The sequence below is a fragment of the Convolutriloba macropyga genome, chromosome 3 (assembly GCF_964194025.1).
Source record: "Convolutriloba macropyga chromosome 3, txConMacr16.3, whole genome shotgun sequence".
NCBI lineage: Eukaryota > Metazoa > Xenacoelomorpha > Acoela > Convolutidae > Convolutriloba > Convolutriloba macropyga.
The window spans coordinates 19347984-19365938 of NC_134470.1; the positions used below are offsets into that span (position 1 = coordinate 19347984).

Here is a 17955-nt window from a genome sequence, read left to right on the forward strand (position 1 = left end):
CTTTACTTGCTGTCAATCGCTCGATTCAAAGAATAGCCTCTGTGCCCTATTAGATAACATGCATCAGGTTTAAAAAAATTTGTCGCAAATCAGGAGTATGTAACAGCGAAAATAGCGGTCAAATTACAGCAGTGAAAACAGAAAAATCTCTAAAATTCGAATTTTTGTTAATATAAAAAATTCATTCTGCCCTTTAAAAATAGCTTGAACGAGTTTGACTCATTGAAACTACATGTTTTTTTGCTTGCTTTACTATTCCAGCAATACCAATATCACTTGTTCAATTTGAAAAGCCATTGACGTAAAAGAGTTGTAAGCAAGGAGATGATATGATCTAAACAAAATTCTTATTTAAACATTGTAATCTTACTAGGTTTTGTAATGAAACAACTCATGTCTTTCTACGTCAAATATGTCGATCGCCGAAAATTACCTGTAGAAAAAAAATCCAGTTGAGCATATAATTCCTACCCAACAGCAAAGTGGGATCGGAACAAAAAATACAACATAATGCAAATATTAATTTATTGAAAATCAAAAATTAAAAATTTTCTGTACAAAAGTTATCAAAATAGCATGCAAACTCATATGATTAAATCTAAATCAACTGAAAAGTGCTTCAAATTGGCGGCGTTCTAGACATCAGAATACAATTGGGTTAATTAAAGCAGTTTCAACAATTTGTTTTCAACTTTGGAACAGTCGAATTTAAAATCACTCACGGATGTGGCATAATTGTGCTCGTCCTGCTAATGATTCTGGCTACAATCAAATGTCAGCCGCTGTCAGATGTCAAACATCTTCTTAACATTTCAAAATGAAGCATTTTAAGGATCTTTTCCGTTTCCCTAGTCAAATTGGGACGTTTATCTGCTAAGATCTTGCAAGCCTCTTACCAGATAACCGATAATCTCGCAAGATTCTTAGCAGATAACCGTTAACTCTGTTGACCGTAGACTATTGCCAGGCATGGGCGTTTTAACCAAAAAAGATGAAACGCTTATCTGGTAAGGATCTTGTAAGTGTCTTACCAGATAACCGTTGCAATCTTGCTTCTTACCAGATAACCGTTATTTGCAAGGCTCGTACAAGATCTTAGCAGATAACTGTTTTTCGCAAGAATCTTGAAAGATCTTAGCAGATAACCGTCCCAGTTCGTCTAGGGTTGTGCCCCCATACGCACGTGTTATATTTTTGCTTAATGGTTTACTACAATCCCATTTTAACACAACACACAAATTTTTAAGCAACGTCAATTCAATGTGAAAGCCGCCAATCATGAAGCAAATTAAAAGTCGTAAAGATTCGGCTCCAATTCTCACTTTTTTGTAACGCTCCCTTCTCATTGCCCCGATCTAGTGATTATTCCAGTATCCATGGATGTCATTGTCCGGTGGTGGATGATCCAGGACTATAAGTGGGGGTAGAGCTGGGTGTTGTATTGGGGGTACTACTTGTAGTGGTAGGGGTAGTGTTGGTAGTATTGGTGTTGGTAACTATGGATGGTATGGAGCAGTCGTAGCATGAGGGTCCAGTAGGGCTCCCATCTGGGTCACTCATGATCCTGAGTTGGTACATGTTCCTGCCACACTTGACACAGTTGCAACAGTCGATGTGGTATCTGTGCTGCACATCATCATACCTCTGCACTTCCCATTTCGTTTCTAAACAACAACAAAACAAACAAACAAGTAAACGAGAAATGGAAAGGGAACATCACACTTCGTGTTCTAACTATTTCTAATCGGTTTAGTGACAAAATTTAGATCCGTCTTTAAAATTTTTTTACAATTTTTCCTGCAAACACAGCATAATAGGACTATATAGCTTTACAATTTTCATAAACGAAAATGTACTGCTGATTTCAGACTATTATATAACTATTTCTCAGGAAGGCTCTTCAAAAAGTAAGAATTGAATAGAAAATTAAAAATGTTCTCAGTGAGCCTCATTTACGTACCTGTACATTTGACTAGGCAAGCAAGGCGACAAAAATTTCTGAATATGATAAGGTACAAAAACAGCACACCTGAAGTGCTGATACAAACTACTGACTTACCTGAGACTATATTGCGACTAATTCAAGCTTATTGTTTCTTTTGATTTTTGAAGCTTAAATTTGGTCTGGCAATCTCTTCAAGAGAATATCAACCAATCAGCTTGTTTTATACCAATAAGTAACAAAAATTAGTGCTTTGAATAAACTAAAATTAGTGCCTTGAAAAATAAGCGAGATAATAATTGTGTTATAATTGATGGAATAACAACTTAAGAAAACCAAGAAAGAGACTGAATTACCTCGAAGGGATTTTTGACAAGTAGCTAAAAATTATATAAAACTACTATATAAAAATTATATATATATATATATATATATATATATATTTATATATATATATATATATATATATATATATATATATATATATAAATATATATATATATATTTCCTTTAGATGAAAAATCGAAAAATTTGATCAAATTTTGTTAACTCAATCTCCCAAAAGCAGTTTAAAAAATTTGGAGTGTCTCTCTTAGACAGATACATAGTCCTAAAGCCTCATAATGCGTTCTTTTAAACTAATTTGTAAACACTGGACAAATTTAAAACAGAGGTCAAAAACAGACCTCACTTTAAACCAATTGTTTTTTAAAACGGCGCAAAAATGTGGCTCCTTAAAAATGTTTCAACTTCATAAAAACTGCAAATTAATAATCAGTGACTTAGAGTGAACAAAATTGTTTTAGAGAAAAATGAAGAAAATAGGTATCCACACATTTTTGTGATAATCCTATTATATCAATTGGTTAACATCTGGAAGATATTGGATTTGCAAGATTCTTGTAGAAGTGCACAAATACAGAAAAGTTAGACGAAGTTTTCCGCATTTCGTTTCAAAAGATTTGAATGTTTTTGTTGTACTTTTCAGATTTTCAAGCTTATCGTAAATATCAACAATATCCAACAATATCAGATCTCAACTAATTATTCGAACAAAAAGAGATACATTACTATGTTTGACGCAGCATCACCCATCGTCTACACATTAGTTTGCTTTAGATATAGTTGAAAACGTCCTGCATTAACACGAGCAAATGGCATGTGTAAGCTCTCAAAAACTGGTCTTAGCTGATTAACATTTCAAACATATTATTGCCTGGCATTGCATTGCAACCTGAAGGAATATTTTAAGTTCTCAGGAAAAATAAATTTGATGCTATAGTAACGGGATATAATCACTAGTTTGGAGATATATCTAATTAAATATTATTAGAAATGGTGATAGTAGAAGGTGATTAAAAAAACCACAAGAAAGACGAAAATATCTGTTTACAAATAACTGTTAAATTATTGCTTAACTCAAATTTGACTGAGAAAGGTACTTCAAAACAAGCTTCAAAACAAAACTCATCGATATTCAAAACTGACGGATTATAGTCCGTGGAAACAACACTTTTAATTATTAAAAACATAGCTGTGGTGACGTAAAACAATGCCGACGTATAAGAGTGCTGATTATAAGAGTGCCGAAATTTTATCCAATTTTTCTCCCGATAAATATTTAAACCATGGCCACGCCTCAGAGGCCCGTGGGACTTTACATGAATCTCTCACAGCCGAACTACTGATCAGCGTGCCCTGTTTGCTTTGAAAATAAATTCCGCTAGCATTTATTTGATGATTAATTATTATTGGCAGTTTCGGCGCTATTAAAATCAGTTCCACTTCGGCACCCCTAAAGGTCGGCACAGTATTACGTCGGCATAGTTGTACGTAAACCATATTTACTTGTTTACTATTGAAAGTTATGTTCATTGAAGCAAAAGTAATTAAATTCCACCTTCACAAAAATAATAAAAATATGGCATATAAACATTGGTTTATTAGAGCAAACAGTAAACCGTTTGTCGCAAAAATTTCTCAAAAGATTTTTTTACACTATCAGAGATGTCGAAATTCCAGGCAACACAGTTTGCAATCAAACGCGGTCACCTTTCACTTATTATATCCCCATTACATTGCTGCATCTTTGTAACCCTCATTATGTTTTTGAGTTGCCAGAAAATTGGTGTCAGGACAATTTACCCTAGTCCATTTTGCCTAATTGTTTTTTACCAGAACGACTATTTAGCCGAATATATAATTAAATGTCCCGTGGGACTTGATATGGAATTATCTCAAACGAACATCGGATAATTGAACGAAAATATCAAAGAGCATGCGGTTAGTTGGCATTGGCTAAAATGGCGGATTGGGTAAATGGCATTGGGTAAAATGGCATTGAGTAAAATGGAATAGGGTAAATTGTCATTAAACCCAGAAAATATTTTGATGGTAGCGATGATAACGTAGATGAGGAGCGAAATTCTCAAACTCAAACCTCTAAAAGCCTGATAATTGATGTAGGGAGACGCCAAGGGGTGTAGGTAAGGACTTCGAAAAACTTTCTGTTTGTTTTGTTTGTGTCAATTTCAAAAGAATTACAAGGTCTCTTGGCTTTTTAAATTTTATGCGAACATTTCAAAAAGAAAAATGAAAACTTAGATCAGATATTGGGGAAAAGTTGACGACCAAAATTTATGACTTTGTCTCGCCACAAGTAATATAATTTAATTCGATTAACCTAAACCTACATTTTTTTCAAAATTGCTTAGTTCAATAAAAGATCCAATTGCGGAGCCGTATTATCCTGGCAGCCACTGTGATATAGGTGTACAATTGATGAAATCAATTGCGTCGATAAACCTCTTAAATTTTTTTAATCTCAATTTATTTCAAATATAGTTATTTCATTCTAAATTTTGTTCATTCTAAATTTGGAAGATCAAATCCTCTTGTTCATAATTTTAAATTTGTTTACTCAAGAGTTGTGATTGATGTCTGATCATGTCGTCTGTTACTTTTGTTTTAACGCAAAATTTCCTTTTACAGTTGCAATGTTGTGTGATCAAATTGCTGGTCAAATTTAAGTATTATTTCATTTGTCATTCTCCTTAATCGTAATTCAATTTTCAGTTGAATGTTTTTAATTCGAATTACGGTCCTCGGAACGCTCAATTCCAAATAGAAAAATTCAGTATTATTTCGCTAAGCGAAATAACAGATAAGAAGCACACGCTGCATTCGCAAGGCGAATACCGTCGAAAAGTGATAATAGAAAAGTTTAGTTCGCTAAATTCAAATCTAATAGTAGAATCGCTTCCCGAAAGCACTCTTATGCTAGTTCAATCTAATTTGGTAAATCGCCTAGCAAAACACTCTCTACTACAGAAATGGATTTCTGTACGACATGGCGCAGCCAGCCCTCAAATCACGCAAAACACCTCTTTCAATCGAACCCTTTTGGGAACGTGCTACGTCCGACCCACCAATACGATGGGAAAAGTGGCAGATCCAAGTGAAGCTAGCAGTTCTCGCAAAAGAAAACATAACGTTGGATACCCTACTGCAACCGAAACTGACTCATGTACGCCTACCAGCGGAACCAAAATATGAAATGGCTATCGAGGGTGCAACTTAACAAACAGAACGAGATCGTCAAATCCGTAACAATCAGCTAAAATTTCAATGGGAGTTGAAATGTCAGATAATCACAGAAGCAGGCATTTTGTGTGGTGAAACACCAAAGACCCCTTGTGAAAAGATATGCATTTCCCTTCTTTACCTCAGCATTGAAACGGAAGGACGAAGTCTTTTGACTCAGAAATTTTCCCATGATAATATCTAAGATCTCTCGACTCTCAAACTTCGGGAAATGATGGAAATAGCTTTCATTCAACCAAGGAACATCACTTTTGGTTGCTACGTCTTCTTTTCGAGAAAACAAAAGAAGGGTGAGACGGTAGAGCAAAATTACAGCATTCTTAAAGATCTAGCAGAAAACTGTGATTTCGAAAATCGAGAGGAAGTGATCATCAGAGACATTTTCATCACAAATATGATGGATGATGACATACAGCGAGAACTCTTTCGAGATACAGTAGACCCTGAAAGAGCTCTGAGTATCGCAATCAATATGGATATGGCTCATCAAAACCGGCAACGGATATCTTCCAACAACAACAACATCAACATCAACACAATCAATGCAAAAAAAAAACAATTGAGTCGATTTCGCGGCGCGAATGTTCGAACAAACCAGTCAAGCAGAAACACATTCAATTGAGCAGCAATTGGTCTATGTAGAGGTTGTGGCCAAAATTGGACTCCAACACATCGACAGGTTTGTCTTGCTATGGGTAAGAAATGTAATCATTGTGGTCTGCTCAATCATTTTGCAAAGATATGTCGGAAAAAAAATTGAAGAATTCAAAAAAATATCGACAAGATACTCGCATTATTAATGTTGAAAATTCTGAAACTACAGAACAACTAGAAAGTCAAAACGTAAATTTCATAAATTACAACGAACAGTGTAATTCTGAATATGACTCATCGGACGATTACTATGTTGCAATGGTGGAAACTTTTAATACATTCTCAATCGCTCTGCAAAACATAACCATAACGAATGGAAATACGGATTTTCATTTGCTTCTCGATTCTGGTAGTGGGTGCACTATTATAAATATGTCACAGATAATGTTTAACTGTATAGAAGCACAATGGTCAGAGAAAAAACAAGTAGAACTTAAATCTTTCTCTAACGATATCGTCGAAACATTAGCAACTTTGAAAACGCCAGTTAGATGTAATGATTGGAAATTTCCTAAAACAAAAGTAACAGTAGATGCAGGTGGTTTTCGACCTATTCTTGGACGTTATTTATTCGATCAATTGGGAATAAGTATTTCACGAAAGCCTTGCCCAAAAAACGAAGGAAAAAAACAGTTGAAACAACTTCCGTTTTAAAACGATCACTACCCAAAGAATTTTCGGGACTAATTTTGAGAATTGTTAAATCAAAAAATCATACTGTCAACTCAAAATTTCATCGAAATTATCGTGTCACCCATCAAAAAGGGAGAAATGTACCAATTCACCTTCAACCGAAAGTAAAAACGAACTGGAAAAATTGTTAAACGAGGAACATATTGGAAATTTATCAAACTGTTCTGACCAGTATTTCATTTCCCCAAATATTATTACAGTCAAAAATGACAAATCAATCAAAAATAGCTCTAGATTCAAAAATTCTGATTAAAGCAATTCATAAATATAAATACCAAATTCAAAATATCGATTCGCTAATACAAACTATCTCACAAACACTGTCAAACGCGCCGCAAGGGACGGCCTACTTTACAACATTAGAATTGCAGTACGCTTACAGCCAACTTAATCTGCATACTGATACGGACCGCCATTGTAACTTCAATATTGTCAGCGGCGGTTTGACAGGCACTTACCGCTATAAAACAAGTTTCTATCGGCTAACGGATATGCGCGCCAAAATTCAGAAAGCTATCGATTGTACGCTTGCCGGTCCAAACAATACATTGTTTTCTTGATGATATTTTAATATTGAGTACAGTTAGAATCGAACATTATCTCGATCTCGTACAAAAATGTTTAATTAAATTTGATCATGAAAAATCTTTGAATTAATCTGGCTAAATGCGAATTCGCAAAAGATGAAATTGAATGGCTTGGGCATCCGATTACTCAATCTGGCATAACACCATTATCAAATAAAACTGATGCAATTCACCAATTATCTTCGCCCTCTAATCTAAAAAAGTTACGATCTTTTATGGAATCTGTGCATCATTTAAGCAAGTTCATACCAAATTTAACTCAAATGTGTCACCAACTCAAGCCGTTATTAAGGAAAAACACTAAATTTGTTTGGACAGATGAGCACGAACAAAACTTCAAATTGATTAAAACGAAAATCGCTGAATCGACAGAAATCAAACATTTTAATCCGGATCTTGAAACACGGATAAAGTGCGACGCACCTCGAAAAAGTTTGGGTTGTGCGTTAAAGCAACGAACGCCGGACGGTTGGCATACTGTAGCTTTCGCCTGACGCTTCTTGAATTCAGCTGAAGATCACTATATTATTAACGAATTGGAATTATTGGGCGTAGTTTGCTCAATAGAACATTTCAAATACTATCTCTATGTTAAAATATTTACTGTTATAACGGATCACAGCGCATTATTGTCAAAAATGAGAGAGAACAAAGCTAATAAATCTTATAATAGTCGTCTTACACGTTGGGTTGATCGACTTTTACCATTTGATTTTTCGGTAGATAATCTTCCTGGTACAAAAATGGACTTAGTGTATTATATTTCTCGAGAACCTCAGCAAAAAACTGTTAATATCTCCACTTATGATGAGCAATTTATTGTTGCCAATTTAGACGCTATTAAACAAAGTGAGAAACAATTTCTATTGAATGCGGAAAATTATACTGAATTTGCGGCGCGAAATCCGCTTATAAAACCGATCTCAAATAAAACACATTTCAGTGGCCAATTATGCAGCGAAATTGCACCGCAAAATCGAGAATATTCTGAAATTACGAATTTTAGCAACACAATTAGCAAAGTAGCACCAAATAACTCTCATTCCACTAACAAAATTGAGATTACAAACATTCCTCACTCGCTTTTTGCCTTGAATAGCCCTACCAATCAGTCGCAACAACATTCCAAAAATTTTAAAAGAGTTTCTGATAGTTTTCAAAACGTTTTAATGATGTCTCAATCCGATGAGGAAAAACTTTTGCAAATAAAACATTCTACCCATCAAAAGTTCGTTTCGCCGACAAAGCAGGCCCATTTACAGCCCCATCAGCACCAACCACACCTTCGACACCAGTTACTGAAACAACTACTTTGACAACACCATCAAGTGATGACCTACATAAAGACGCTTTCAATTTTGCCCTTTCAAAAATTTTCTCCAGCACACTCATGGCCAGCTTGAATTCCAAAGATGCAATTCTCAAAGAAGTACGGGATTGTGTGATCCCAGATAACAAGGACCGTTGCCGCCAGATCAGTCCTTATATACACAGCTTTTGGAAGGATCTTCATGTCAAGAACGGCTGCGTACGCGTCGACGATCGGATCGCCATCGCCAACTCCATAAAGGATGCATACTTAGAAGCAGTTCACGCCACACATCCTGGAAGTTGGGGATTACAGACATGGCGGTCCACGCATGGTGGCCGTTCATGCATCGGGACATACTTTCCAAAACGGCTAATTGTAACCCCTGCGTCGAAATTGGCAAAAATTTATAATTTATAATACCTTCTAACAAATGGGCACAACTAAAACTGTGTAAAGTACCAAACGAAGAAATTCAAGGAGACAAAGATTCGAGGAGCGATATTTTCAAACTCAAACCGCTAAAAGCCTGATAATTGCTGTAGGGAGACGCCAAGGGGTGTAGGTAAGGACTTCAAAAAAGTTTTTGTTTGTTTTGTTTGTGTCAATTTCAAAAGAATTACAAGGTCTCTTGGCTTTTTAAATTTTATGCGAACATTTCAAAAAGAAAAATGAAATCTTAGATCAGATATTGGGGAAAAGTTGACGACCAAATTTTATGACTTTGTCTCGCCACAAGTAATATAATTTAATTCTATTAACTTAAACCTACAATTTTTTCAAAATTGCTTAGTCCAATAATAAGATCCAATTGCGGAGCCGTATTATCCTGGCAGCCACTGTGATATAGGTGTACAATTGATGAAATCAATTGCGTCGATAAACCTCTTAAATTTTTTTTAATCTTAATTTATTTCAATTATAGTTACTTCATTCTTAATTTTGTTCATTTTAAATTTGGAAGATCAAATCCTCTTGTTCATACTTTTATATTTGTTTACTCAAGAGTTGTGATTGATGTCTGATCATGTCGTCTGTTAATTTTGTTTTAACGCAAAATTTCCTTTTACAGTTGCAATGTTGTGTGATCAAATTGCTGGTCAAATTTAAGTATTATTTCATTTGTCATTCTCGTTAATCGTAATTCAATTTTCAGTTGAGTCTCTTTAATTTGAATTTCATTCCGCGGAACGCTCAATTCCAAATAGTAAATTTCAGTATTTTTTCGCTAAGCGAAATAACAGATAAAAAACACACGCTGCAATTCGCAAGGCAAATACCGTCAAAAAGTGATACTAGAAAAGAGTAATTCGCTAAATTCAAATTTAATAGTGGAATCACACCGCAAAAGCACTCGAAAACTAGTTCGATCTTGTTTGGTAAATCGCCTAGCGAAACACTCTCTACTGCGATTTCTGTACGACAGCCACCATAATTTGAAATGCTAATACGTCATTTGTCTTCTTTTAAACCGCGAATAGTAATGCTTCATCAGACTTTTATAAAAGTATTTATCAGTTGACTACATTTCATTTCTGTTACATGACACAAGGTTAATAACTATGATGAAAAAAGAACGAATCCGATTTTCAAAAATACTCGAGCATAAAAAATTCTGTAATAATCCCAAATATCGGCCAAGAATTTATGAGGAAGCTTTAGACAGATATTCACTGTACGAGTTCAAAAACAGTGAATAATGTGTCTGGAAATCACATCAATTAACAACATGGCACTTTATTTTGCCCAAAAACTGGTAGAAAAAAGTACAAGCAATTTTAGGCAAGTTAACAAGTAATGCTTCTAAATGAAATAGAATTGTTGTAAATTTCTAAAACAGTCCAGAATTTTAAAGTTAGTTGAAAATATCTCTTCGTAATCATGGTTTCTAATCTCAAAGAAACATTTTTGGGAAGAAGATTAAATAGTTGAGTGGTTAACATGAAATGGCGAGATATACCTCTCCATCAAGATATAACAAAGGTAATAAATTTTGATCAGAGAAGATTAAAAATTAACCCACCTGTTATTTTGTTCCCACATACAGTACAACTCTTATCCGGGACAGAACTCATAATGAAGCAGTAAAACGCAAAATTTATATTCTCTCGAAACAATTTGATCGCAAAGTGACTCACAAATTTAACGACCCTTTAAAATCGCCGCTTGAACAAATACGTCACTGGCTAGAGCAAAGATTGTTTAAACCCAAGTTAAACGAAGCAAGTGATCTTAATCTCTCATAGGCAAGAAAGTGGCTAGCTAGTAACAGTTGTCTGTTTAGACTTAGTGCAGGCCGGTTGTCTTGCAATGTTACTAAACTTTGACTGGACCACCAAATAACAAAGAGTATTTTTAGAATCAAAGGAACTATTTTCTGATATTCTGACGTATTAGCTGGGCATTGAGATTTGAACGTTTTAATGTTCCTTCTTTATAAGGTAACAACGGGGCGCTAGTTGTTCTAGACTAAGCTCGACATGTACTGTTGAGGGATTAATAGTAACTGTATGAGTGATTATTATCCGAAAACAAGTCAAAATATCCAAATTTCTCAACGGCGTCACCACAACTCACTTCATGTAAAACCTCGGCTCGGACCAGAGCCAGAAAGAGAGCCAGAACCAGAACCAGAAAAAGAACCAAATCTCCCGCAGCGGTTCCAGAAGAGCTTGTTATTGGTTTATTACGCAGAGTTTCTCCGATTTCCCCAAAATTCCCCTATAAGTATACAGATATAACAACAGTATTGCGGAGAACAAAATATTGTCCGACAAATTTATACAAGTAGGATAAACATTTGTGAGAAAAAGTTGGCCCAAAGTTGGTAAAGTTAAGCCCAGCGTTATAAGTTCTCCAGCTTTAAGTTCGATATACTCCGAAATTAACACAAAGCTCTGTTTGCAAAAGCAGTAACCATTAAGAGCTTTAAATTATTCTCTAGTCCAAGACAATTCAAACAGTTTTCTCAAAACAATCTTATAGAAATAAATAACAATAAAAGTGTGGAATAGTTTCTACAAAGTTTCAGAAGATTTCAGCAGGGTTTAATCCAAACCATAGCTTGAGTTTTATTACCGCAGATAATTTATAAACCTAATCAAAACTTAAATCTGGTAGCAACGTTTTTATAAACTGCAATTCAGTTCTGAAAGAGATTTGTGCGTAAGTCCGAACAAATTTCAATTTAGTCTTTCATTCAGTGGTCACTGTAAATTTTGGGGGTGATTTACAGCTTGAAGAGTTTTAAAGCACATAACGACCATACTGTAATCAAATGGCTCGCAACTGGTTTTAATTTTAGACAAATCTGCTATTTATTAGCACAAGTCTGTCATTATACGGTATAAAAGCTATTATTGGTTCTGTCTGAAAATAACGTTTATAACTGGTTATAGCTAATACTTGCGTACATATCCAACGTTGCGAGTTCTTTTCTTTGAGCAAGTTGAAAAAAAAAGAAAAGAGCTAATTGAAAAGGTCGTGAAGGGGCAAAAAAAAACAGTGCAAAGCCGTTGGAAAAATTCAACAATAGTTTGTCATTTGAGAAAAGAAGGCATCAAAAAATAGTGGCAAGGTAACAAAGAATGGAAAAAATAAAATCCTGACCTTGAGCAAAAATTGGGGAAAGGGTAATGAAATAGTCCCGCAAATAGTACAACAAAGATTGAGGCACGTATGGTTAAAGTGATTTTGAAAACATGCTTCAGAACACTAGCAGGAATTAAATAAAATGCTTGGGCGTGTCAAAATAGGCCATGGCTACTTTCTATCTATAATAGTATATCAAAGATGTTTGCAGACATGTTTTCAATATTCGTTCTTACATCTAGTTACAATTGTAAAAATTCCACATTTCCACTCATTTTCATGGGATCCAAAGTCTTCGTCCGAACAAATCTAATTACACTACAATATCAAAATCTATCTACACAACTGTTTGTGCCCTTTAAGCATTATTTTTCTGAGTGAATTTCATTTGCGCTGAGGCCTGAAAAAAAGCCTGCCATTTTGATGTTGCAAACGAGATTTCAATCCCATTTTCGCAGCTTACGCAGCAAACATGTTTAAGCTTCTGTGTTTATTTGCTGCTTGCCAAGTTGTCGCCAATCAGAAAGTACGATAATCATGGACATCATACAAAAGCAACTCAGATTAAAATCAAGATCTAGTGAAGAGCGTGCAAACAAATAAAAAGTAACAGGTTCAAGGTATCTCCAGCGACCCGTCGTTTTGCGAGTTCTTCGAAGATAAGAATTAACAATTCTCGACAAAAAATGGCTGAGTTTGGAAATTTAATTACAACTGATTTGTGGTGCAAAACATTCAGACGCACAGAACATGCTTGTAAGAAACCAAACCAGCTTTCCAAACCAGCTAAAAGCTCTACTCTCTTTATAATTATGGCAAAAAAATGAAGTTTCAGGAGATTGTCATTGTCTGCATTTTTTTACAAGAGAAAGGATGTAATTAAATGACCCGCATTTTGTCCGGATGTAAATCCATTTGAAGGTGTGTCAGTGATTCTGAAGCAGTTGTTACAAAAACACAATATTTTGCAAAGATTTAGAACAAAAACTGCCGGACGTTTGGAACAATATTGACACTGATGTTGTCCAAAAATTGTAATAAAAACGTTCAATAGATTAAAAACCTAAAGTCGAATTTAATCGTTACCATACTACTGTTTCGAATTCAATTTTTTTTTCTATTTGATTTTTTTGCGCTTTTTATATTTTTTTAGGAGTACGTAGGTTTTCGGTACCATAGTGTATGACAAATTGAAAAATAATTTTATTAACTTCATACTACACCGCACTTGGTCTTCATGTGAAGTTTAAATCCAGTTCAAATGGAAAAAAAAACTTTAAAAGAACCTCATTTAATCAGACAAAATAAATTTCTGTTGCAAAAAAAGCAAAAAATGCGAGCGAGGTCATTTTAAATGAGAATGAAGAATGTCTGGAGGTTGCAGGAATTCTAAAGATAAACTGAGCAATTACATATTCCATTTTTTGAGTCAAAATGGAACAAGCAACACAACAGGGTGTATTTTAAGAAATTTGGCAGAGCTTGAATCGTGCAGGACGAAAGAGAAAGAGAGAAAGAGGACGAAAGAGGACGAAAGGGAAATGAACATAATCAATAATAACTCAACAGTCTTTTGATACGGAAATTTTGACTAAAAGGGCTGATAAACTTTGACTCTTGGAAAAAAAAATAATTATCAGTGGATCCAATGATCCAGAGTTTCAGTGCCCTGAATATTATAAAATTGATAATAATTCACATTTTAGGATAATACCAAGGATGTCAGATGATCCGTTTTAGATTATTTATCGATCTGAATTCAAGTTATCGATCTATTTATCGAGCTGAACTCCGCTTAACAAATTTAGATAGTCATTCAAGCCGACCTTTCAAAAAACAAGTGGTGTCAGACATAACACTTGCACGTTCAGTAGGCAGAATAACCTAAACTAAAACTGGGTCATCATCAATGTAATTGATTTGGTCCGTTCATTAAACCAATTTCGTTGTTGAAACCTTGATCTTCATAAAAACGGCCGAAATTAATATCCCTTGTTCAATTCTTGTGGTGCCCATGTGATTCAGATATTCAGATTACATAAATAATTGCAACGGAAACGTTCTATTGTGTGCTCCTAATGCCTTCCTGAACAAGTTTTAGGTTTCGCGTATCTATTATGCTTTTTCTCCTATTCCATCTAGGTGGGCTTTAAGTTCTGGACCCGCGTCCCCATTTTGTGCGTCCTTTGAAAAACTGACGTTAAATTCTAAGACATTAACAGAAATTGGAGGTCATAAAAGACACCGGGGACGCTGCAGAATATATCCCTCTTTTTAAGGATAAAAAGCGTCTTCCATCTTAAAGGACCCCTATATACACTGAGAACAAACATCTAACGGGAAACCACTTCAACAGGAAGCTAGATTGTTTTGTGGATTACCTACGCAATGATAGAGGGTTGAATTTGAAGAAGCCAACAAAAGTTGTTGATATTTTCAGTGAATCATTTGATGGCTAGAGCTAGCTCAAGTAGAGACTTCAGTAGAAAATGATAAATCACTTAAAATTCTAACTAAAGTTACACTACAGTTAAAGTTAACATAAAATACATCACAGTTTGAAAAATAAATGAGAAAGAACAATTTCAATGAAAATTTATCTGTAATATTCTGATGATATAGAGGACGAAAGAGAAATGAACATAAGTAATAATAAATAACTCAACAGTCTTTTGATATGGAAATTTTGATTAAAAGGGCTGATAAACTTTGACTCTTGGAAGAATACAATTAATTATCAGTGGATCCAATGATCCAGAGTTTCTGTCAGCAGTGGTCTGAATATAAGAATATTGATAATAATTCACATTTTAGGATAATTCTAAGGAATTCAGATGATCCGTTTTAGATTATTTATCTAACTGAACTCAAGTATTTTTTGAAGTCGTTGCAGTTTATGCAGAAACAGCTGATGCGCCATGAATAGTGATCGGTTTCGCTGAACTTTTTTTTCAAATTATTGTCGAAAAAATTTTTTGTTAAACTTTTTGGATATACACACCTTAGAACTGGCAAACAAGACCAGGACCCACTCACACCCGACCACATTCTGAACAGCAGAGCGATTCCCAATGTCCTAGCGTGTCTCTTCAAAGAGATTCCCACACTTTAGACCAAGACGTGGACAGAAGTGCAACAACGACTCGAATCAACCTGGAAAAGACTTCTAAAAGAGTACATTCCAAACCTGAACACCAGGAAAAAGTGGACAAAGCCTAGTGCTAAAATGGAAGTAAACGACCTCATTTGGGTTTTGGAAGAGTGGACCCCAAGATGAATATGGCCCCTGGGATGCGTGACAAGGACGTTCACCGGCCCCGACAAAACTGCTAGGTCATGTGAATTGAAAACTGGTTTAGGCTTCTTAACTCGGCCAGCCGTTGAACTTGCTCAAATTTTCTCAAAACCAACCCCGGCAGGTTAGATAGGCCCCGATAATGCTATCAATGTGATAATTCTCGAGTATATTTCAACCGCTTAAATGCAGTAAACTCTAATTCTTAGACAAGTTTAAATCATAATCAGCAAAAACAAGCTAAACAAAGGTGCACGTGGCTAAAGAAAAATAAAAAATAAAGAAATTGAAACAAGGACCTCTTTTTTGAACCAACAAAACCCAAGGAACTGAAGAACCAAAGACGACAACGCCAATCCCCCAACCGGGTCCAGACGACCATAGTCAAAAGATACCAGAAGCTGTTTTTGCGTTTAAAAATTTTCTTTTCGGAACAAGAAAAAAGTTTTATCGGCTCGTTGTGTCGAGGATTCCTTGAGAACTTCTGTCTCCAGGATTTTGATCAAAATTAATGTTTTTAATTTTTGCTTAAATTAAAACGTCATGAAGTTCGTTGTAGAGCGTTAAAGGTAGCAATTTTAAATGTGTCGATCTATCTTTGTAACTTAATTCTGTTAACGGCAAAGTTTTTTTCGTGGCTCTGTATGGATCTTTTTGGATGAGTTGGAGATCGCTTTTGTTTCCGTTACAGACTTGCAATCCTTAGACAAGGATAGGCGCAAAGCAAACGCAGTAGGGGCTGCATTTCTTAAAAGCCAGTTGACGAGGTTTATCTAGAATTAGGCTCGTTTAGTTGTTATTACACCAGATTTCTGATTTTTAACATCCGTATAAAGATTAAAAAGACTTGTTTAGATAAAAATAATAGTCGTCACCGTATCCAAAATATTTGTCTGTGAGTATTTCTTCAGTGTCATCGATGAAAATGATAAACAAAAATGGGCCCAACATTGAGCACGGAGATACCCATCTTGATTTACTAAAGACAGTCAGAAACATCATCTGCTGCTTTAACACCTTGTTTTCTGTTAGATGAAAAAAATCAGATCATAATGCTAACAGTTTTTCTTTAATGCCAAACAGCAGAGTTTCCAGCAGTGTCGATAGTGCTGCACTTTATCAAAAGCGCTTTGAAATTCTGCACTTTTAACCGTATCCAGAAAAACGCGATCGATTTTTCTATATTCTTGTAAATGAAATATAAAAATGTGATCGTTTGTAATGCTATGGAGCACTTTGAGTGAAAACCTTATTGACTATCATCAATATTTTCTGATTACATCACTTGCTATTCGAATAACTATCAATTTCCATCACTTTTGATACTGCATTGAGGAGACTTATCGGTCGGTAGTTTGATGTTTCCGGTTTATTGCCGTTTTTGCGGATTGATGACATTTAAGCCAGCTTCCAGAAGGAGAAAAATTGGTTGTATTGGCACGCGTATTAAATAGTATGTCAGAAGAATTGATGAGTGAGGAGGCGAGATTCTTCAAAATAACTTTTATTACATTTTCAACAACCTTGACTTCGTTTGCATCAAGCTTTTTGAAAACAGTTTTCAATTTCCTGCTGGCTGAAATGTATACAATTGATTGATTGTGGCTACTCTGTTTCTTTTGTATTTTTGAGGGTAGGCTCAATTGAATTTTCAGCCGATTGAGAATCTCCGGCTCAAATGAACTCTCATCTTCCTGAATAAAAAGTTTCACAACACTTTCCTGTTTCAAAACTTTTTCGCTGACTTGAGTGCCAGGCCTCCCAGATTAGAGGTTTCTGAGTGCTTTGAGCATTTTGTTCAAAAACGTCGTATTCGACCTTTCTGGATTGGCTCATGGAGATAAGTTAATTCGGTAAATGAACTTACATTCCAAAATTTTCTCCAGGATATCGTTTAGTCTTTGATATGCAACAGATGGTTATCGTATTCGGACGATTAGAACAAGGAATTGGAAGACAGTCCCAGATCATTTCCCGAGCGTGCTCCATTTTCATAAGTAATGTTTGATCCTTTCTTATATCCTCAGAAAAACTTCCCAGTTGTTTGATCTCTGGTTTTTCACATTTTACTTCGAGAAGTTTAAGTACTTCAATTTCGGCGGAGTCGGGATCGAAATGTTTTCTTCCATCCTTTTTGTTAACTTCCGGTATGTCAGGAAATTGCAAGCCCTTGATATTTTCACGCTGGTTTACTTCACTTGGCTCAGGTTTCCGTTGCTCTACAGGTGCCGTTTTTGGAGTGGGGAAATCGTTCAGATAGTTGGAGAGACATTGATTGAGA

At 35.2% G+C, this 17955-nt stretch overlaps 1 protein-coding gene across 1 annotated transcript; it reads right to left on the reverse strand.

Moving 5' to 3' along the window:
* Nucleotides 1-1220: 1220 nt before the first annotated feature.
* Nucleotides 1221-12020, reverse strand: LOC142336924 (uncharacterized). The gene is made up of 2 exons (XM_075385909.1): nt 10812-12020; nt 1221-1664 (listed from the first exon to the last, which is right to left on the reverse strand). Exons 1-2 carry the CDS (start codon nt 10861-10863, stop codon nt 1384-1386), a joined length of 333 nt encoding a protein of 110 aa, XP_075242024.1. The 5' UTR covers nt 10864-12020; the 3' UTR covers nt 1221-1383.
* Nucleotides 12021-17955: the final 5935 nt, after the last annotated feature.